At 31.8% G+C, this 17468-nt stretch overlaps 2 protein-coding genes across 2 annotated transcripts; both read right to left on the bottom strand.

The window, feature by feature from the left end:
* Positions 1–502: 502 nt before the first annotated feature.
* On the bottom strand, positions 503–1294 carry LOC103488295 (UPF0481 protein At3g47200-like). Its single transcript, XM_017044489.2, has one exon. It carries the CDS (start codon positions 1292–1294, stop codon positions 503–505), a length of 792 nt encoding a protein of 263 aa, XP_016899978.1.
* Positions 1295–14396: 13102 nt separating this feature from the next.
* LOC127148703 (UPF0481 protein At3g47200-like) lies at positions 14397–16131 on the bottom strand. The gene has a single exon (XM_051082906.1). The coding sequence runs from the start codon at positions 15858–15860 to the stop codon at positions 14397–14399; it is 1464 nt and encodes a 487-aa protein (XP_050938863.1). The 5' UTR covers positions 15861–16131.
* Between the last annotated feature and the right edge of the window lie 1337 nt (positions 16132–17468).

Here is a 17468-nt window from a genome sequence, read left to right as displayed (position 1 = left end):
TATGTAACCAAGCTAAGTTCGGTGACCATAATTTTCTTTTACGAAAATTTCAGGTACTAACGGTTTTATAATTAAAACTTAAAGCTAAGTTGCTTTCATATATATATATATACATATATTATAATATAACATAATTAGTAGAATAATAATTAGTATAAATGGATCATAGTTACAAATATAGCAATGGGGTTCAAAATTATATCAACATTGTATTACGTAAGCTTCAAAATGAGATATATATTCGATACGGTTGTAAAATGTACGCATGAGAGTCTATTTAGGGTTTGTTGGTTTACAATATAAACTCCTCTGGCTAACATTATTCAACAATGTAGCAAATACAGTATATAAAGGTATACTAAAAGTGTAAGGGATAGAAGTGCTAATGTGCATGGGTACAATCTTAATAAGAAAGAAAAATAATATTCAATAAAAATAAATAATATAGAATCCTAATAACATTTGTTTAGCAATATGCATGAGAGAGCTGGTTTGAAGCAGCTTAGTTAGGAAATGCAGAAATAGCGGAGAATATGGTTTGAAGGATGGTAAGAATAATGAGGAAAATTGCAGCAAAGAAGGAGATAATAGCCCATGGCGTATTGAAATAGTTATGTTTGAGTGAAGCTTTGGCCTTGTTCCATGATCCATCGCAATGCACACGTAAAGCTTTGCTGGTATCATCAAAGTAGGAAGACAATGGGGTGGTCACAAGTTTAGTAAGACTGTTAAACAATTCTGAAGCTTCTTTATCACTACCACCGGTATCGTTGGTTATAACCCCAGCCTTCACAAGTAAACACAAATCTTTCTCTGTGCTTATCAAGTCATCCAAAAATGTCACGTATTGGATTGCATACTTCTTCTGATTTCCTGCAGGGAAAATCTCAAATGCTAACACGTTTCGTATCACAACTTCAAAGGTACCTTCAATAACTATAGGTGGGATTTCTAAGACCCCATTTTTAAAGCTTATGTTCATGAAACATAAATTTTCTTTTTCTGCTGCTTTGATGGTGACACCAGCCTCAAAGAGCTCAGTTATAGTTGGAGGACTCAACCTCCGTTGCTTACTAATTTTCTTATGATCAGACTTCTTATTCCAAAGATGGCGAAAGAAGCTTAAGAAATCGGCCTTATTCTTCCTCTTATCATGTTGCTTGTTCATATCAGGATCATTGTGGGGCACAGGGAGGAAGTAGAAACTTAATAAATCAAGTATGTGCTCTGGATTTTTATGATACAAATTATTAATCTCATATTCACGCACGAACCCAAACGCCTTAAGAGCCATGTATGTAAGATCTATCAAAGAGATAGGGCCAGCTTCATAATCTACAATGGAGGAGGTATCATCATTATCTTTTGGTATCAGATCAAATAGATTTTGAAGAAGAAAAAAAGGTACTTGATTTTCCAACTTTATCAAGTCAAGAAGTATTTCGTAGAATACTCCATAGTAGAATAATGAAAATTTGAATAATCTGTCACCTTCTTGGAATGAACCATAACATAGTAGGAAAAACTCAACTATGAAACAAGCATCCACAAGCATCATGTTAAGAAAGTGCTTTATGATTGAAACATGCTCATGTGTGTTTATCTTTGTTAAGTTAATTTAGTCCAAGTTTGTTCCTATTTCTTAGGAATTAGTCATTCATGATTTGTAATCATGGAGAAAGTCTAGGGTCATGTTGATTAGTGGAGAAAGTTTAGGGTCATGATGTTAGTGGAGAAAGTTTAGGGTCATGATGTTAGTGGGTAGTTATTTTTAAGACTTTAAATACTGTATTTTTCTTTGAATGTAATTGAAATGAATTTGTCTTCAATTTTCCATTGCAATATTTATTTTTACTCTAGAAAATAACAATTGGTATCAGAGCTCTCTTCTTAAGGGATCTGTGAGTGTGAGTTGTTGTGTCATGGACGCCATAACAAGTTCTAGTTTCACTTCAATTTCTCCATTGATATTTGATGGAGACAACTGCCAAGTTTGGGCAGTTCGTATGGAAGCTTATATGGAAGCTTTGGATATTTGGGAAGCAGTGGAAGAGGATTATGAAATTCCTGCTCTTCCAGACAATCCTACCATGGCACAAATCAAAGCGCAAAAGGAGAAGAAGACAAAGAAATCCAAGGCAAAGGCATGTCTGTTTGCTGCAGTCTCATCTACTATCTTCACTAGAATTATGACTCTGAGATCAGCATATGAGATATGGAATTATCTCAAGTCAGAATATGAGGGAGATGAAAGAATCAAAGGAATGCGTGTGCTAAACTTGATTCGAGAATTCGAGTTGCAGAAGATGAAGGAAACAGAATCAATTAAAGAGTATTCTGTTAGGTTATTGGACATTGCAAACCAAATCAGATTACTTGGTTCTGTGTTCAAGGACTCAAGAATTGTAGAAAAAATTCTTGTATCAGTGCCTGAAAAATTTGAGGCATCTATTTCTGCCTTAGAAAATACCAAAGATTTGACTCAAATCACTCTTGCAGAGATACTCAATGCTTTGCAAGCGCAGGAACAAAGAAGAGCCATGAGGCAAGAAGGTGCTGTTGAAGGAGCCTTGCCAGCGAAGCATCATGAGAACGTTAGGAACAATAAGAAGAAGAAGTTTTTCAAGAAGAATCAAATTTCTACTAGAGAATCTTCAACTTACAACAAAGCAGGAGTCAAGAAGGGATCCTATCCTCCCTGTTCACATTGCAATAAACAGGGTCATCCTCCTTTTAAATGCTGGAGGAGACCAAACGCCAAGTGCACCAAATGTAACCAAATGGGGCATGAAGCTGTAATTTGCAGGAACAATAATCAACAACAAGGTGTAGAGGCCAAAATTGCTTATCAGGAGGAGGAGGAGGAGGATCAATTGTTTGTGGCAACATGCTTCGTGGGTGGTGAGTCAAATGAAAGCTGGCTGATTGACAGTGGATGCACCAACCATATGACTCATGACAAGGAGTTGTTTAAAGATCTGAAGCCAACAAATATCACCAAAGTCAGAATTGGCAATGGAGACTACATCTCAGTCAAAGGAAAGGGGACTATTGCGATTGCCAGTTGTAAAGGTACAAAGCATATACAAGATGTTCTCTTTGTACCTGACATTAACCAAAATTTGTTGAGTGTGGGTCAACTTATTGAAAAAGGTTTTAAAGTTACTTTTGAAAATGAATATTGCTTGATTAAGGATGCAGCAAATCAAGATATTTTCAAAGTAAAAATGAAAGGAAAAAGTTTTTCACTTAATCCTTTAGAGGAGAAGCAATCTGTTTTTGCTCTCAAAGAAGATGAAACACAGCTTTGGCACAAAAGAGTCGGTCACTATCATCATCAAGGGCTGCTACAACTAACGGAGTTGGCACTTGATTTTCCCAAGCTTAGTGAAGAAATCTCAAGCTGCAAAGCGTGTCATTTTGGAAAGCAAAATAGGAAGTCATTTCCCAAGTCATCTTGGAGAGCCACTCAAAAATTGCAGCTCATTCACACAGATGTTGCAGGTCCTCAGAGAACACCTTCTTTAAAAGGTAGTCTCTATTATATTGCTTTTATTGATGACTTCACCAGAATGTGCTGGATTTTTTTCTTGAAGTTTAAATCAGAGGTTGCTCATGTCTTTTGGAAGTTCAAGGCAAGAGTTGAAAATGAAAGTGGTTGCAAAATTCAAATGGTAAGGTCTGACAATGGGAAGGAGTATGTTTCGGCAGAATTTGACAAGTTTTGTGAAGATTCAGGCATAAAACATCAACTTACAGCTCCTTACACTCCTCAACAAAATGGAGTTAGTGAGAGGAGAAATAGATACATCATGGAGATGACAAGATGCATGCTGCATGAAAAGAGTTTGCCAAAGAAGTTTTGGGCAGAGGCAGCAAATACAGCTGTATTTCTTCAAAATAGGCTTCCCACAAAAGCATTGAAGGAAAAGACACCATTTGAGGCATGGTATGGGTACAAACCATCATTGAAATTTCTCAAAGTATTTGGTTGTTTGTGTTTCACTCATGTTCCACAGAGCAAGCGTGACAAACTTGATAGGAGAGCTTCACCGGGTGTCTTTATAGGCTATAGTTCTATCAGCAAAGCCTATAAAATTTTCCAACCACAAACTGGAAAGATTGTCGTGAGCAGGGATGTTCACTTCGAGGAAGATGAAGAGTGGAACTTTGATGATGCAGAGAAGAAAGGTCAGACCTTGGAAAAGATGAAATTCAAGTTTTTTGATTCAAGCATTGAAGAGGAAGATGACAGGCAGAATGAAATAGTAGATGATGCTTCCGTGAGAGGAACAAGGTTGCTTTCTGATATTTATGAAAGGTGCAATGTTGCTGTGTGTGAACCTGCAAACTATGCAGAAGCAAAGAAAGATCAAAGGTGGATAGCTGCAATGGAGGAGGAGTTGTCAATGATAGAGAAGAACAAAACTTGGATCCTTGTTGACAGACCTCAAGATAGGAAGGTAATTGGAGTTAAATGGGTGTTTAGAACCAAGCTTAATGCTGATGGCTCGATTAACAAGCACAAAGCCAGGCTTGTGGTTAAAGGGTATGCTCAAATCTTTGGTGTTGATTACTCTGATACTTTTGCTCCTGTTGCTAGAATGGACACAATCAGGTTACTATTTGCAATAGCTGCACAAAAGGGGTGGAAATTGTATCAGTTGGATGTCAAATCAGCTTTTTTGAATGGTGTCTTACAAGAAGAAATTTATGTTGAGCAGCCCGAAGGATGTGAGAAGCAAGGTGAAAGAAATAAAGTCTATCTTCTCAAGAAGGCTCTTTATGGTTTAAAACAAGCTCCAAGAGCTTGGTATAGCAAAATTGATGAACATTTACTGAGCTTGGGATTTTTGAAAAGTCTATCAGAATCAACCTTATATGTTAAGCACAATGGTACTAACATTCTTATTGTTTCACTGTATGTTGATGACCTACTGGTTACAGGAAACAATGCAGATCATATTCAAAATTTCAAATGGGAGATGATGAAGATGTTTGAAATGACAGATCTCGGGCTCATGTCCTACTTCCTTGGCATAGAGATCAAGCAAGGGCAAGGTGAAGTTTTCATTTGCCAGAAAAAATATGCAAAGGAAATACTAAAGAAGTTTAAGATGGATGAGTGTAAGGCTGTAAGCACTCCAATGAATCAAAAAGAGAAGTTGTGCAAAGAAGATGGTGCTGACAAAGTTGATGAAGGATATTTTAGGAGTTTAATTGGTTGCTTGATGTATCTCACAGCAACAAGACCTGATATTTTGAATGCTGTGAGTATTTTGTCTCGTTTCATGCATTGTGCAAGTGAATTACATCTTAAGGCAGCAAAAAGAGTGATACGATATGTCAAAGGCACAAGTGATTTTGGTGTTAAGTTCACTAGGGGCAAGGAGTTCAAACTGATTGGTTTTTCTGATAGTGATTGGGGAGGTTCCATTGATGATATGAGAAGCACTTTAGGTTACTGTTTTACTCTTAGCTCTGGTGTTTTCTCTTGGAGCTCGAAAAAGCAAGAGATTGTAGCCCAATCCACTGCTGAAGCAGAATTTATTGCTGCAACAGCTACTGCCAATCAAGCTTTATGGCTGAGGAAAATTTTACTTGACCTTGATCTGGAGCAGAAGAAAAGCACGGAGATTCTTGTTGATAACAAAGCGGCTATTGCTATTTCTCATAATCCTGTGTTTTATAAGAAGACTAAACATTTTAACATCAAGTTATTTTTTTTAAGGGAAGTGCAGAAAAGTGGAGAGGTGATTCTTGTCTACTGCAAAACAGAAGATCAAGTTGCAGACATATTAACTAAACCGTTGCCTACTTGCAAGTTCGAGTTTCTAAGGTCAAAACTTGGTGTTTGCAACTCCTAAAGCAAGGAGGAGTGTTAAGAAAGTGCTTTATGATTGAAACATGCTCATGTGTGTTTATCTTTGTTAAGTTAATTTAGTCCAAGTTTGTTCCTATTTCTTAGGAATTAGTCATTCATGATTTGTAATCATGGAGAAAGTCTAGGGTCATGTTGATTAGTGGAGAAAGTTTAGGGTCATGATGTTAGTGGAGAAAGTTTAGGGTCATGATGTTAGTGGGTAGTTATTTTTAAGACTTTAAATACTGTATTTTTCTTTGAATGTAATTGAAATGAATTTGTCTTCAATTTTCCATTGCAATATTTATTTTTACTCTAGAAAATAACAATTATAATAAATTCCTCCTCCTCCATCTTTATTGGTTCTGCATAACAATTCCAAGCTTCTTTCATCCAACTATGAGATTTTTCCACAAGAACCTTCGAGCTAATTTTAACCTGATCTTCTTCCAATGATTCAACTTGTTTCTCATTAATATTGATACGGCGTAGAAAGTTATAAAAACCTTGAAGCTTATAATGTTCATTTGCTATCAAATCCTTTCGAGTGCGATAGTGAAAAGGACCAATGGAAATGAATTGAGGGACATATGCTTTATCATTAATCTCGCGTAGCTCTTTGGGGACTTGATAGATAATGTTACATTTTGAATTAACTGGAGATAGTCCATCCAACATTTTGTCAATGGATATCACAACATTATCACGAACCTTTTGATCAATATCCTCACTAATTATTTCTCCCACTCTGTGAGATACGTTGTTGTCTTCTATCATTTCAATCTCACTATTTTTCATTTATCGGAATTGAAACACACCCACACTTTCCAAATCTCCTGCAACAAACACCCTGCATACATACAATACATACATACATGCATTATATATATATGTATGTATTAAAAACTTAACTAAATATGGAATATATTATTACCTATTGTTGGTCAGCATTCAAGCATCCATTAAATATCTAATTTTTAAAAAAATTATCGCCAACAAACTAGACACTATGTATTTCTTTAATTACTGTGTTATCAACCCTATCATAAAAGTGTTTTAAAATTTCAAACTAAAAATAAAAGGAAAAGTAGTGCATAAATCAATATGGGGTACTTTGTAAAATTACAAACCCCCTAAACTTTCCACATAAACTTTGTGGTTTATTATAATTACATTACTCAACTTTTACTTATTTAAAATTTTACATTTATTAGCCACTTGTTTAATTTGTAAGTTATTATAAATGTTTTTACAAATAATGTTAATTTGTTGGTTTATTATAATGTTGAGTTTTCGTCATATAAAAATAGTACACTTCTTCAAAAAATTGTTCAAACAAATTCTTTTAGTCCATGTTGGATGAGATTATTGACATTGAAATTTCCTTAAAAAAAAATTAATCGATTGTTTTGGGTGTGGTAGAGATTACGCTGAGATTTAGCAATTTTTTCAAATCTAATTCCCAAATATTATACATTTATAATCTTTTTAAATTAGGTTATTTTTGCCAAATATATATCAAATTCTTACTTTACATCTAAAAAAATTCATTTAAAGATTTAATAAATTGCTAATATTATTATATAAAAATTTATATTTTTATATAAATAGATAGAATTTTGATCGATTTTGTTATATTTACAATTTTTTTAAAAAAATATTATTATATATGTTAATATTTTGGATCTAATTATCATATTAACAATTTAATTGTAATTGTATTTTCAATTATTCTTTAAAAAATATCAAAATAAACATTTAAAAAAGGAGGACCAAAGAAATAAAAGTTGAAGTACATGGACAAAATGAAAATTTTTAAAGGCACGAGAACAAAAATGAACTATAACCCTCCCTGTCTATCTATTTATCTATGTATATATATATATTTGATATTAAGTTGTCTAGAGCAATTCAAGAAGCAAAGTGGGGTAAAGATTTTTATCTTTTATGCATATTTGATTATATAGTATAAAAGGGTATATTAATTATAATAAAAGAAAAAGAGAGAAGGAAATGAATTGGAAGATGTACCTTAGAATGCGTGGAAATTGTTATGGAAGAAATATGTTTGTAGCAAAAATAAAACTGAGGGAATGGAGGAAAGGAAGGAGACGACAGATCGATTATATAATTATTGTCATTTCGTGTAAATGATGCAGCTAAAGTACTGTTCATATCGTTGACGCTTTGAGGTAAACTATGGAGATCAGTTTTATTATTTTATTAAGTTGCAGCTGTAACGTCAAACTTTTCATTTTCAATCTTTCGTTTAAATTTAATTATAAACTATGTTATCTAATATTGTTTTCAATATTTCTTTCACAAAGGTGTGTATGGCATGGTCTTATATTAAATTTGTATATATTAGAAAATACACAACTTAGTTAACCAGGGCATGCCGGAGACTAATTATTGGGTAATCAATATCTTAATGGGATTATTTTTATTATATCTATACAGCCTCCTCCACTTAATTACAACTTTTAATTTGGAGATTTGAAAGGGAGGAAAATTATTATTTGGTTGACATTTTTTTTTCTTGTTGGATTTTAGAACGTGGTTCTTTCACATGAATTATATGGATCTCATACAAAACATCCTATAAAGTATAAAATATAATAACAATATCAACATATAGAGATCAAACAATAATAATATTACTCAAAAGTTGTTAACCCAATTCATTGATTATGTGAATATGCAACTTGGACAGGCACAAAACATGGATGTAATCCAAATGTGCCTAAGGTTTTTCCATAATTAAACTATAATAAAGGGAAAATGCATGGCTTGGGTGCATTGATCCACTCATCTATGTTCTTTTTTCTGTTTGTGTCCAATTAAAATTTGGTACATATATCAAGTTTCTTTATTATAAAATATCTTTTTTACATGTGTCCAACGTATTAATTAGCCACATTTTTAGAGTTCATATTTTAATTAGTATGATTTGTAGAGCTGATCTCTCTCTTTTATTCAAATTTATATTTAGCAGATTAATTAGTATTATTCAAGTTTGGTTATAAAACTAATCGAAGTTTATAGATTTATTTAGATAATACTTGTGAAGATTCAAACATGCAAACATCAAATCTTTTGAAATTGATTATATATAGTTAACCAAATATAAATATGAAATTAATATAGCTTTGATGCATTGTTTTATAATACTAATAATAATTAGTAGTAGTTGTAATATTAATATTTATTCGAAAGAGAAAAAAATAATTACATAAAAGATTTCAACTCAATAAAATATGAAAGAAAATTTAATATTATTTCAACACACTTTAAACAAAGGATAAATTCTTTATATGACCAGAACTACATACGTGTTAATAAAGGAGAATAATATTCAATAATAATAAATAACGACATAAACCAAATTAAAGAGGAAAAAAGCATATAAAATTGAAGCCCTAAATTATATTTTGTTTTAACAATATATATAACAAGAGATGTTTGAGTAGTTAGCTAGGAAATGTAGATATAGCAGAGAATATGGTTTGAAGGAGAGTGAGAACAATGAGAAAAGTTGCTGCAACGAAGGAGATAACAGCCCATGGCGTATTGAAGTAGTTACGTTTCAAAGAAGCTTTAGCCTTATTCCATCTTCCGTTGCAATGCATACGTAAAGCTCTGTTGATATCATCGAAGTGGGAACGAGTTGGGATGATTACACATTTAGAGAGACAGTTAAACAAATATCAGATGTCTTTATCACTGTCACCCAAAGTGTTGATTATTACTCCAGCCTTTGCAAGTAAATGTGCGTCCTCCTCCATGTTTATCAAATCATCCAGAAATAACACATATTGAATTGCATACATCTCCTCATTTCCTGCAGGGTAATGATCAAATGCTATCACATTTCGTATCATGACTTTGGGTACTGTCAATATCTATACATGGGATTTCCAAAATCTCATTTTTGAAGCTTATGTTCATGAAACATAATTCTTCGTTTTTTGCTGCTTTGATGGTGACACCAGCCTCGCATAGTTCAGTTATGGATGGAGGACTCAACCTGAAATGCTTACTGTTTTTCTCATGAGTTGTTGCCTTCTTACTCGGAAAACATCTCAAGACCGAGACACCAAAGAAATCATCATTCTTCTTTTGCCAATAAGCTGGAAAGAGGGTGCGAAAGAACCTTAACAAATTGTTGTTGTTCTGATCACTATTTTTTGTCTCATTTTGCTTGTTCTGCATATGATCATCATTAGGGGGCAAGGGGAAGAAGTAAAAACTTAAGAAATCAAGCAAGTGTTTTGGTTGCTTATGATACAAATCATTGATTTTATATTTACGAACGAACCCGAACCACCTAAGAGTCATGTTTGTAATATATATCAAGGAGATAGGGCCATCTTCGTTATCTCTCGTGGAGGATAACATAGGGACATCATCTTTTGGTATCAAGTCAAAAAGATTTTGAAGAAGAAAAAAAGGGACTTGATTTTCCAACTTTATCAAGTCAATAAGTGTTTCAAAGAATATCCCTTGATAGAATGAAAAGTCTACATTGTCTTGAATTTGAAAGAATTTATCCTCACAACCATACTCATCATTTAGTAGTATAAAAAGTTCGAGTATGAAACAAGCATCCACAAGCATCATTAAAACAAACTCCTCCTCCATCTTTATTGGTTCTGCATAACAATTTCAAGCTTCTTTCACCCAACCATGACATTTTTCCACAAGCTCTTTCGATGATTCAATCCGCTTGTTATTAATACTTATACGACGTAGAAAATTAATAAAACCTTGAAGCTTATAATATTCATTAGCTATCAAATCATTTCGAGTGCGATGGTGAAAAGGACCGATGGAAATGAATTGAGGGATATAGGATTTATCCTTCATCTCGCGTAGCTCTTTTGAAACTTGATATATAGTGTTCCATTTTGGATTAACTTGAGGTGATCCTTCCAATATTTTGTCAATGGATATCACAATATTATCACAAACCTTTTGATCAATCTTACTAATTATTTCCTCCAATTCGTGATCATCACATATGTCGTTTCCATCTTTCATTTCAACCTCACTATTTTCCATTTATTGAAATTGATAACACACCCAAGTTTCCAAATCTTTCAAACAAACACCGTGCAAAAATCATCTTGGTAACTTATTTATATCATTGTAAAATCGGCAAATTCTATAACTCATATTTAAAATTTCTACCGTTATTCATGTTTCTCATATTTACATTATTTATATACTTTTTAATCTTAAAATTTAAAAAAGTGGACTATGTAGCCTTAGAATTATTTCTAAACACTGTTTGTGCTTTTACACACATACGTAGTTTTGAAAACTAAAACAAATTATTATTCTAGTGATATATTTTTTGTTTTTGGAATTCTACAATAATATCCTCCTGAATTATTGGTCATTATATTTGTCTCCCAATAATTTTAATCTAAGTTAAAGCATGTTTGTCCAAAGTCATATGCAAATTAAACACTTGGACTTCTAGTTCTCCCTTGCATATATTTAATGACAACTTTGTCCTATCTTAAGATTTTATAATTAATATAGATCATAATAGTCAACTTCAAAGAATAAATTAATACACTAAAATCAACGTTTGAAAGCGTACTTGTGAAACTAAAATGAATAAATTAAAAGTTGAAAGTATATAAACAAAAATAAACCGATTTTAGAGTACAATAACTAAAAAAACAAAAAAAAAAAGCTAAAAGTACAAAAAGATAACAATAATATTTAATCTACATACACACACATATATATACATAAAAGAAAGGTTGACTGAATTAAAGAGAATAAATTTAAAATAAAATAAAGAAGTACTTTGGTGTCAAAATTTGATGGAAGTTATGAAATGGTAGACTTATGTTCACTCACAGGTTGTTGGTCTAGCCGACCCAAGAAAGTGTTTTTGGACTACAGTTGCTTTAAATTTTCCACACCTTACTTACTGTATGTGCTTCCTAGGGCTTATGCTTTTCTGATCTCTACCTCTTTTCTTCTTTTTTTTTTTTTTTTTCTTTTGTCATTCATTATGCTTTATTGTTTATTTCAACAAAGCTCCGGAGAAGATGAGGGTATTACGTAGATGTCCACCTAATAAATATGGTTAACGGTGATGAAATGAGGGAGAAAAGAAAGAAAAAAATGTGGGAAGAATCTAAAATGGAGTGCTAGAACATTCATGTGAAAGTGGGAACTACTCTAATAGAATACATATTTGAGTTTTGGCTTTTTGTTCACTCGATCTTCACCCTATATGCACACAAACACTTCAACAACTAGCTAATTAGCACAATCATTGCATCATCATCGTATCCCCAAATTTAGTTTTCGTTCGTGTCCACAAATGTCAAACTATCCAAGAAAAATAAAAAAACCCCATAACTTGTGGTATTACTTTATCTTTCCAAACACCAATAATTGTTAACACTTCATTTTAAAGTATTATATATCCATAAAACTATCTTTCTGTAGATAGGGAGTGGGACAACCACCATGTAAAGCACCCTCAAAGGAGACCAATATTATTCTATTCAAATCATGTAAAACACCCTCAAAAGGAGACCAATATTATTCTAATCACATCATGTAAAGACCAATATTATCTTTCCAAACACCACAATGTAAAGCACCCTCAAAGGACAACCACAATGTAAAACACAGTGATCACTCCATAAATATATAATTAGGTTAGAGGGGCCATGGCAACCTAAAGTTAATGAAATTTTAATTTGTCACTCATACAAATTATATGTATGTTAAAAACAAACATTAATTGATAACCACAAATTTTTAAAAGCAAATGTGAATTTCTTACAAATTTCTTGGATGTATCTATATCGAAAGAAAGTTTGTTTGGTTCAGATTTGAGTTTTAGTACTTCAACTAAGAATAAGAGATTTGAATTACAAATTTCATGTAATTTACTAAATACATTCGTATCAAAAAGTTATATTTATTAACCTATAATATTAACGCTAACATTAAAAGGAAAAAAATGGGTACCTCACCTCTTTGAATGGCATATGTCATGGGCTCATATCCTAATTTTCTAATGTTTTGGTTTTGATGATTTTGCTTTATATTTCAGTTAAATATAATTCATATCATTTCTAAGTAAATAATTTATGGATTAATAGTAATAATATATCAAAAGAAGAAGAACCCACTCAACTTTAAATATATATAAAAAAAAAAAAAAAAAAAAAAAAAAAACTAGTATTTTATATTAAAGATGTCAAGAGGCCATTGATGATAAAATAAAATTCATAACAAAATTGTTTTATATTAAAAACTAATCATTAAGACATATCTATTTGTTTCTCTTAAAATATAAATTCATTTTTAAAATAATTAAAATAAATTGATAATACCTATTTATAATTTTGCTTTAGTTTTTTTTTTTTTTTTCAAATTTGGTTCTGTAACAAATATAAATGAAAATATTTTGAAATTTTTATCATATCTAAAACAATGGGGAAATTGTATGGGATAGCAAGAAAATATGTAAAGATATTTGTAAATTTAGCACTGATCTTCTAAAATTGTAAATACAACAAAATATTAAAATATGACTTTCCTTCTTTTTTTTTTTTATTATTCCAATTTTACTCTCATTTGGGTATCGTTCAGTATACTTGGTATACTTTATACGTGATGTATCAATCGACTAATATACTTTATCTTTCGTACATCAATCAATCGATATTTTATATCAAATATAAAGTATATCATTTAATTGATACAGCAAACATAAAGTAAAGTATCTCTGGGATATTGTTCATACAAACGTAGATATACACCAAAGAGACGAGTAAAGTAGGAATAATGTAAAAGAAAAACCAATAGTTTTTTTTTTTCGTGGTTATGTTTGTAAATTTTGGAAAATCATAGTTAAATTTACAATTTTTAATAACAATATACAATTTCCCTATTTTTGCAACTTTCCCTAATTTATATTAACAATACATAATTAATTTTTCAACCAAAGAACTCACTCAACTGAAAAAAGTTGGAAAGATGTATATGACAGTATATATATTGGAAAAACATTGTTAAATAGTAGGTTAATGTTAACAAGGTAAAAGGAGCCCAAACATACATATATAATAACATACATGTAAAAGAACCACAAAAAAACTGGGAAAAAAAACTTGGAGAAAATCATAATGTAGCTGTTAATTAAATCACCAATTGGTTTGAACATATATAATCTTGGATCTTTTCTGTCATGTATCATATCATGAATGCATAGACTAAAAAACTTAAATTGATGAGTGAAAGATAATAAGTTTGATATTAATTATATGAGCAATACTTAAACACATGTATATTGGTTTATCATTCAACAACAGTAGTAAGACAAGTTATAAAATATATAAGGTAAACTAAAAGTGTAAGCTAGGGATATATAGAAGCCCTACACATGCATGTCCATACAATCTTAATAACAAAGGAGATTAACATTCAGTAAAATTAGATATAACAGAAACACGAGAGGAAAAAAATCTAAAATAGAATATGGGGGGGAAGGCTAGCCAGGAAATGCCGATATAGCAGAGAATATGGTTTGAAGGAGGGTGAGAAGAATGAGGAAAGTTGCAGCAATGACAGAGATAGTAGTCCATGGTGTAGTGAAATAGTCATGTCTCAATGTAACTTTCGCCTTATTCCAATAACGTTTTGCCCTGTTCCTCCGTCTATTGCAATATACATGTAAAGTTTCAGCGATTTCACCAAATTGGGAAAAAGGTGAGACCATGTTATATCTAGAGAGATTGTTAAAGAAGTCTAAAATGTATTTATCACCGCCACCAACACTGTTGACTATGACTCCAACCTTCACAAGTAAATGTACATCTTGCTCTTCCTTCATCAAATCATGTAGAAATGACACATATTCGACTGCATACATGTTCTTATTTCCTGCAGGGTAATGATCAAATGCTATAAGGTTTCGTATCATAATTTCGAAGGTTTTTCCCATATTTATATGTGGGATATTCAAAACCCCGTTTTCGAAGCTTATGCTCGTCAAACATGATTCTACGTAACTTGGTTTGATGGTGACACCAGCCTCCCAGAGCGTAGTTACGGATGGAGAAATGCACCACCGATCTTTAGTGTGCACATATTTATGGTTGTCTTCAACATAAGTGGGTGCCGACATGAAAAAGATACTAGAGAAATCAACCAAGTGCTTTGGTGTCGTTTTATCATACATATAATTAAGATGATACCCCGCCACAACAAAAATCTTAAAAGCAAAGCATGTAAGATCCATCAAGGAGGCTCTCTCATGAGTCCCAACCAAGGGTAAATCATCCTTTGTTATCAGGTCAAATAGACTTTGAAGAAGAAAAAAAGGAACTTGATTTTCCAACTTTATCAAGTCACCAAGTATTTCGTATAGTGCTCCTTGGTAGAATTTAGAATCTATTTTTGATATTATTCTTTGTATATTGGATACACGGCCACGAAGCAGTATAAGAAACTCGACTATGAAACAAGCATCCACAAGCATCATTCCAACAAACTCTTCCTCCATCATATTTATTTGATCTGCGTAGCAATTCCAAGCTTCTTTCATTAACCCATGACATTTTTCCACAAGAAACTTTACTGTATTAATTTTAACCTGACTTCCTTCCATTGATTCAATCTGCTCATTATTAATACTTATACGACGTAGAAAGTTATTAAAACCTTGATACTTATAGTATTCATTGGCTATCAAATCCTGTCGAGTGTGATAATGAAAAGGGCCTATGGAAATGAATTGAGGAGCATACGCTCTATCATTCAACTCGCGTACCTCTTTGGAAATTCGATAGATGCAGATTTTTGGATTAACTTGAGGCACTTGTTCTAAAATATTTTTAATAAACATCACAACATTAACACAAAGCTCTTGATCAGCATCACCAGTTATTGGTTCTTCCACTTTGTAAGTTATGTCGTGGTTCGCTTGTATCATTTCAATCTCACTATTTTCCATTTATTGAAATATTGAAACACACCTATGTTTCTAAATCTCCTTCAACAAGCACCCTGCACCCATATATCTTCAAATTTTTACTCAATATTGAATATGCATTACCGTTTTTTTCTTTGAAAAAGCGTGGATCAATTGTTATTAATTTCAAACTAAAAAGTAGTAGTGCAGCGATCAATTGGAATTCATTACAATTACAAACCCCTGAATCAAAAAAAAACTCTTACAAATGTTAAAATGGAGCTTTCAAGTTTACAATACAATTGTAGAATTGAATTCTCACATGATAAAAACTGACATTTCAAACTTAAACAATTGTTACAATTTCTACACAATCATATAAATTTGTGGTTCACTTGTAAAAAATCGAGGGTCCAATAGTGCAACTATTGCTACCAACACATTGAGGATAATTTTTTTGCAATTTGTTCTTAAAAATTGTGAGGAAAAAAACTCATAATTTTCAAAAACCAAAAATGATTATCAAAAAATACCTTTTAGATAATTCTATCTTTATTTTACAATGTGTTGGTAAAAGACTATCATATTTAAATTCCTTGCCTATTTTATGCATGATAAGATCTCTTAAATTTTGTAAAATATGAATCAAAATAGTTAGTTTTAAAAAATAAATAGCCCAAGAGAAACTTTTTGAAGAAATAAGGGGATCGAAGACGTTTTGAAAATTTGAAAATACATTGATAAAAGTTTTTTAAAAAAATTGAAGTATAAGAACCCAAAAGAATTCAAACCAAAGCTAAAAAAAGGAATATATATTATGAAAACTATAAACAAATATAAAAGGAAGAGTTAGATAAATTAAGGGAAGAAAGGAAATTAGAAGTGAAAGATGAGTACCTGCTTGCTTTTATGGAAGGAAGAGAGAAATATGGGAAGAATTAATTAATTAAAGATGAATAAGTGAAAGTAGAACTCTATGCTCAGGTTTTCTGATAACTAACCAAAGAGTGATGGTTGTATATATATAACGTTCAAGAAAACAGTCCCCATTTAGGTTTTGTGTTAGTTAAGTTTATTGAGTATATAAATTATTTCTTTCTTGATCAATTAATCCATCAAGAAATATCAGGAGAGAAAAGAATCGACTTTATGATGGTAGCGATTGGCTAGAGGTTCAAAGAATAAGGGACGTAGGAAGTTAAAGAGAACTTTGAAGCTTAATTATATTGTTATGCAGTTGTGATCATATCCTTGCTAACTACATAAGCAGTTGATCTAGCAATTTTTGTATGTATATCACAACATTACCACTCACTATTTTTTTCTTCTGCCACATTGTGGGATATGTTAGATATAGTATAATTTAAGTTGCACCCAACCAAGTGGTGAGTAAAGTAATTTAGAAAATCGATTTAATCGACTCAAACTAATCCAACCTTGGCAGGCAAGGGGCAGATTTAATGTAATGACATTATGTGATCAATTTTGACTTTCAAAAGAAAATTGATCAATCGGTAGTCAGCGAAGAAAACAATGAAGTTCAATCTAATCCCAACCGAATATGTGCATTTCTAAATATATATATATATATATATATATATATGTTTTGTAGTTATAAATATAATATAATTATTATCTTATTAATGCTTA

The sequence above is a fragment of the Cucumis melo genome, chromosome 3 (genome assembly GCF_025177605.1).
Source record: "Cucumis melo cultivar AY chromosome 3, USDA_Cmelo_AY_1.0, whole genome shotgun sequence".
NCBI lineage: Eukaryota > Viridiplantae > Streptophyta > Magnoliopsida > Cucurbitales > Cucurbitaceae > Cucumis > Cucumis melo.
The sequence above is the reverse complement of the archived record's forward strand: the minus strand, read 5'-3'. Positions and strand labels throughout refer to the sequence as shown.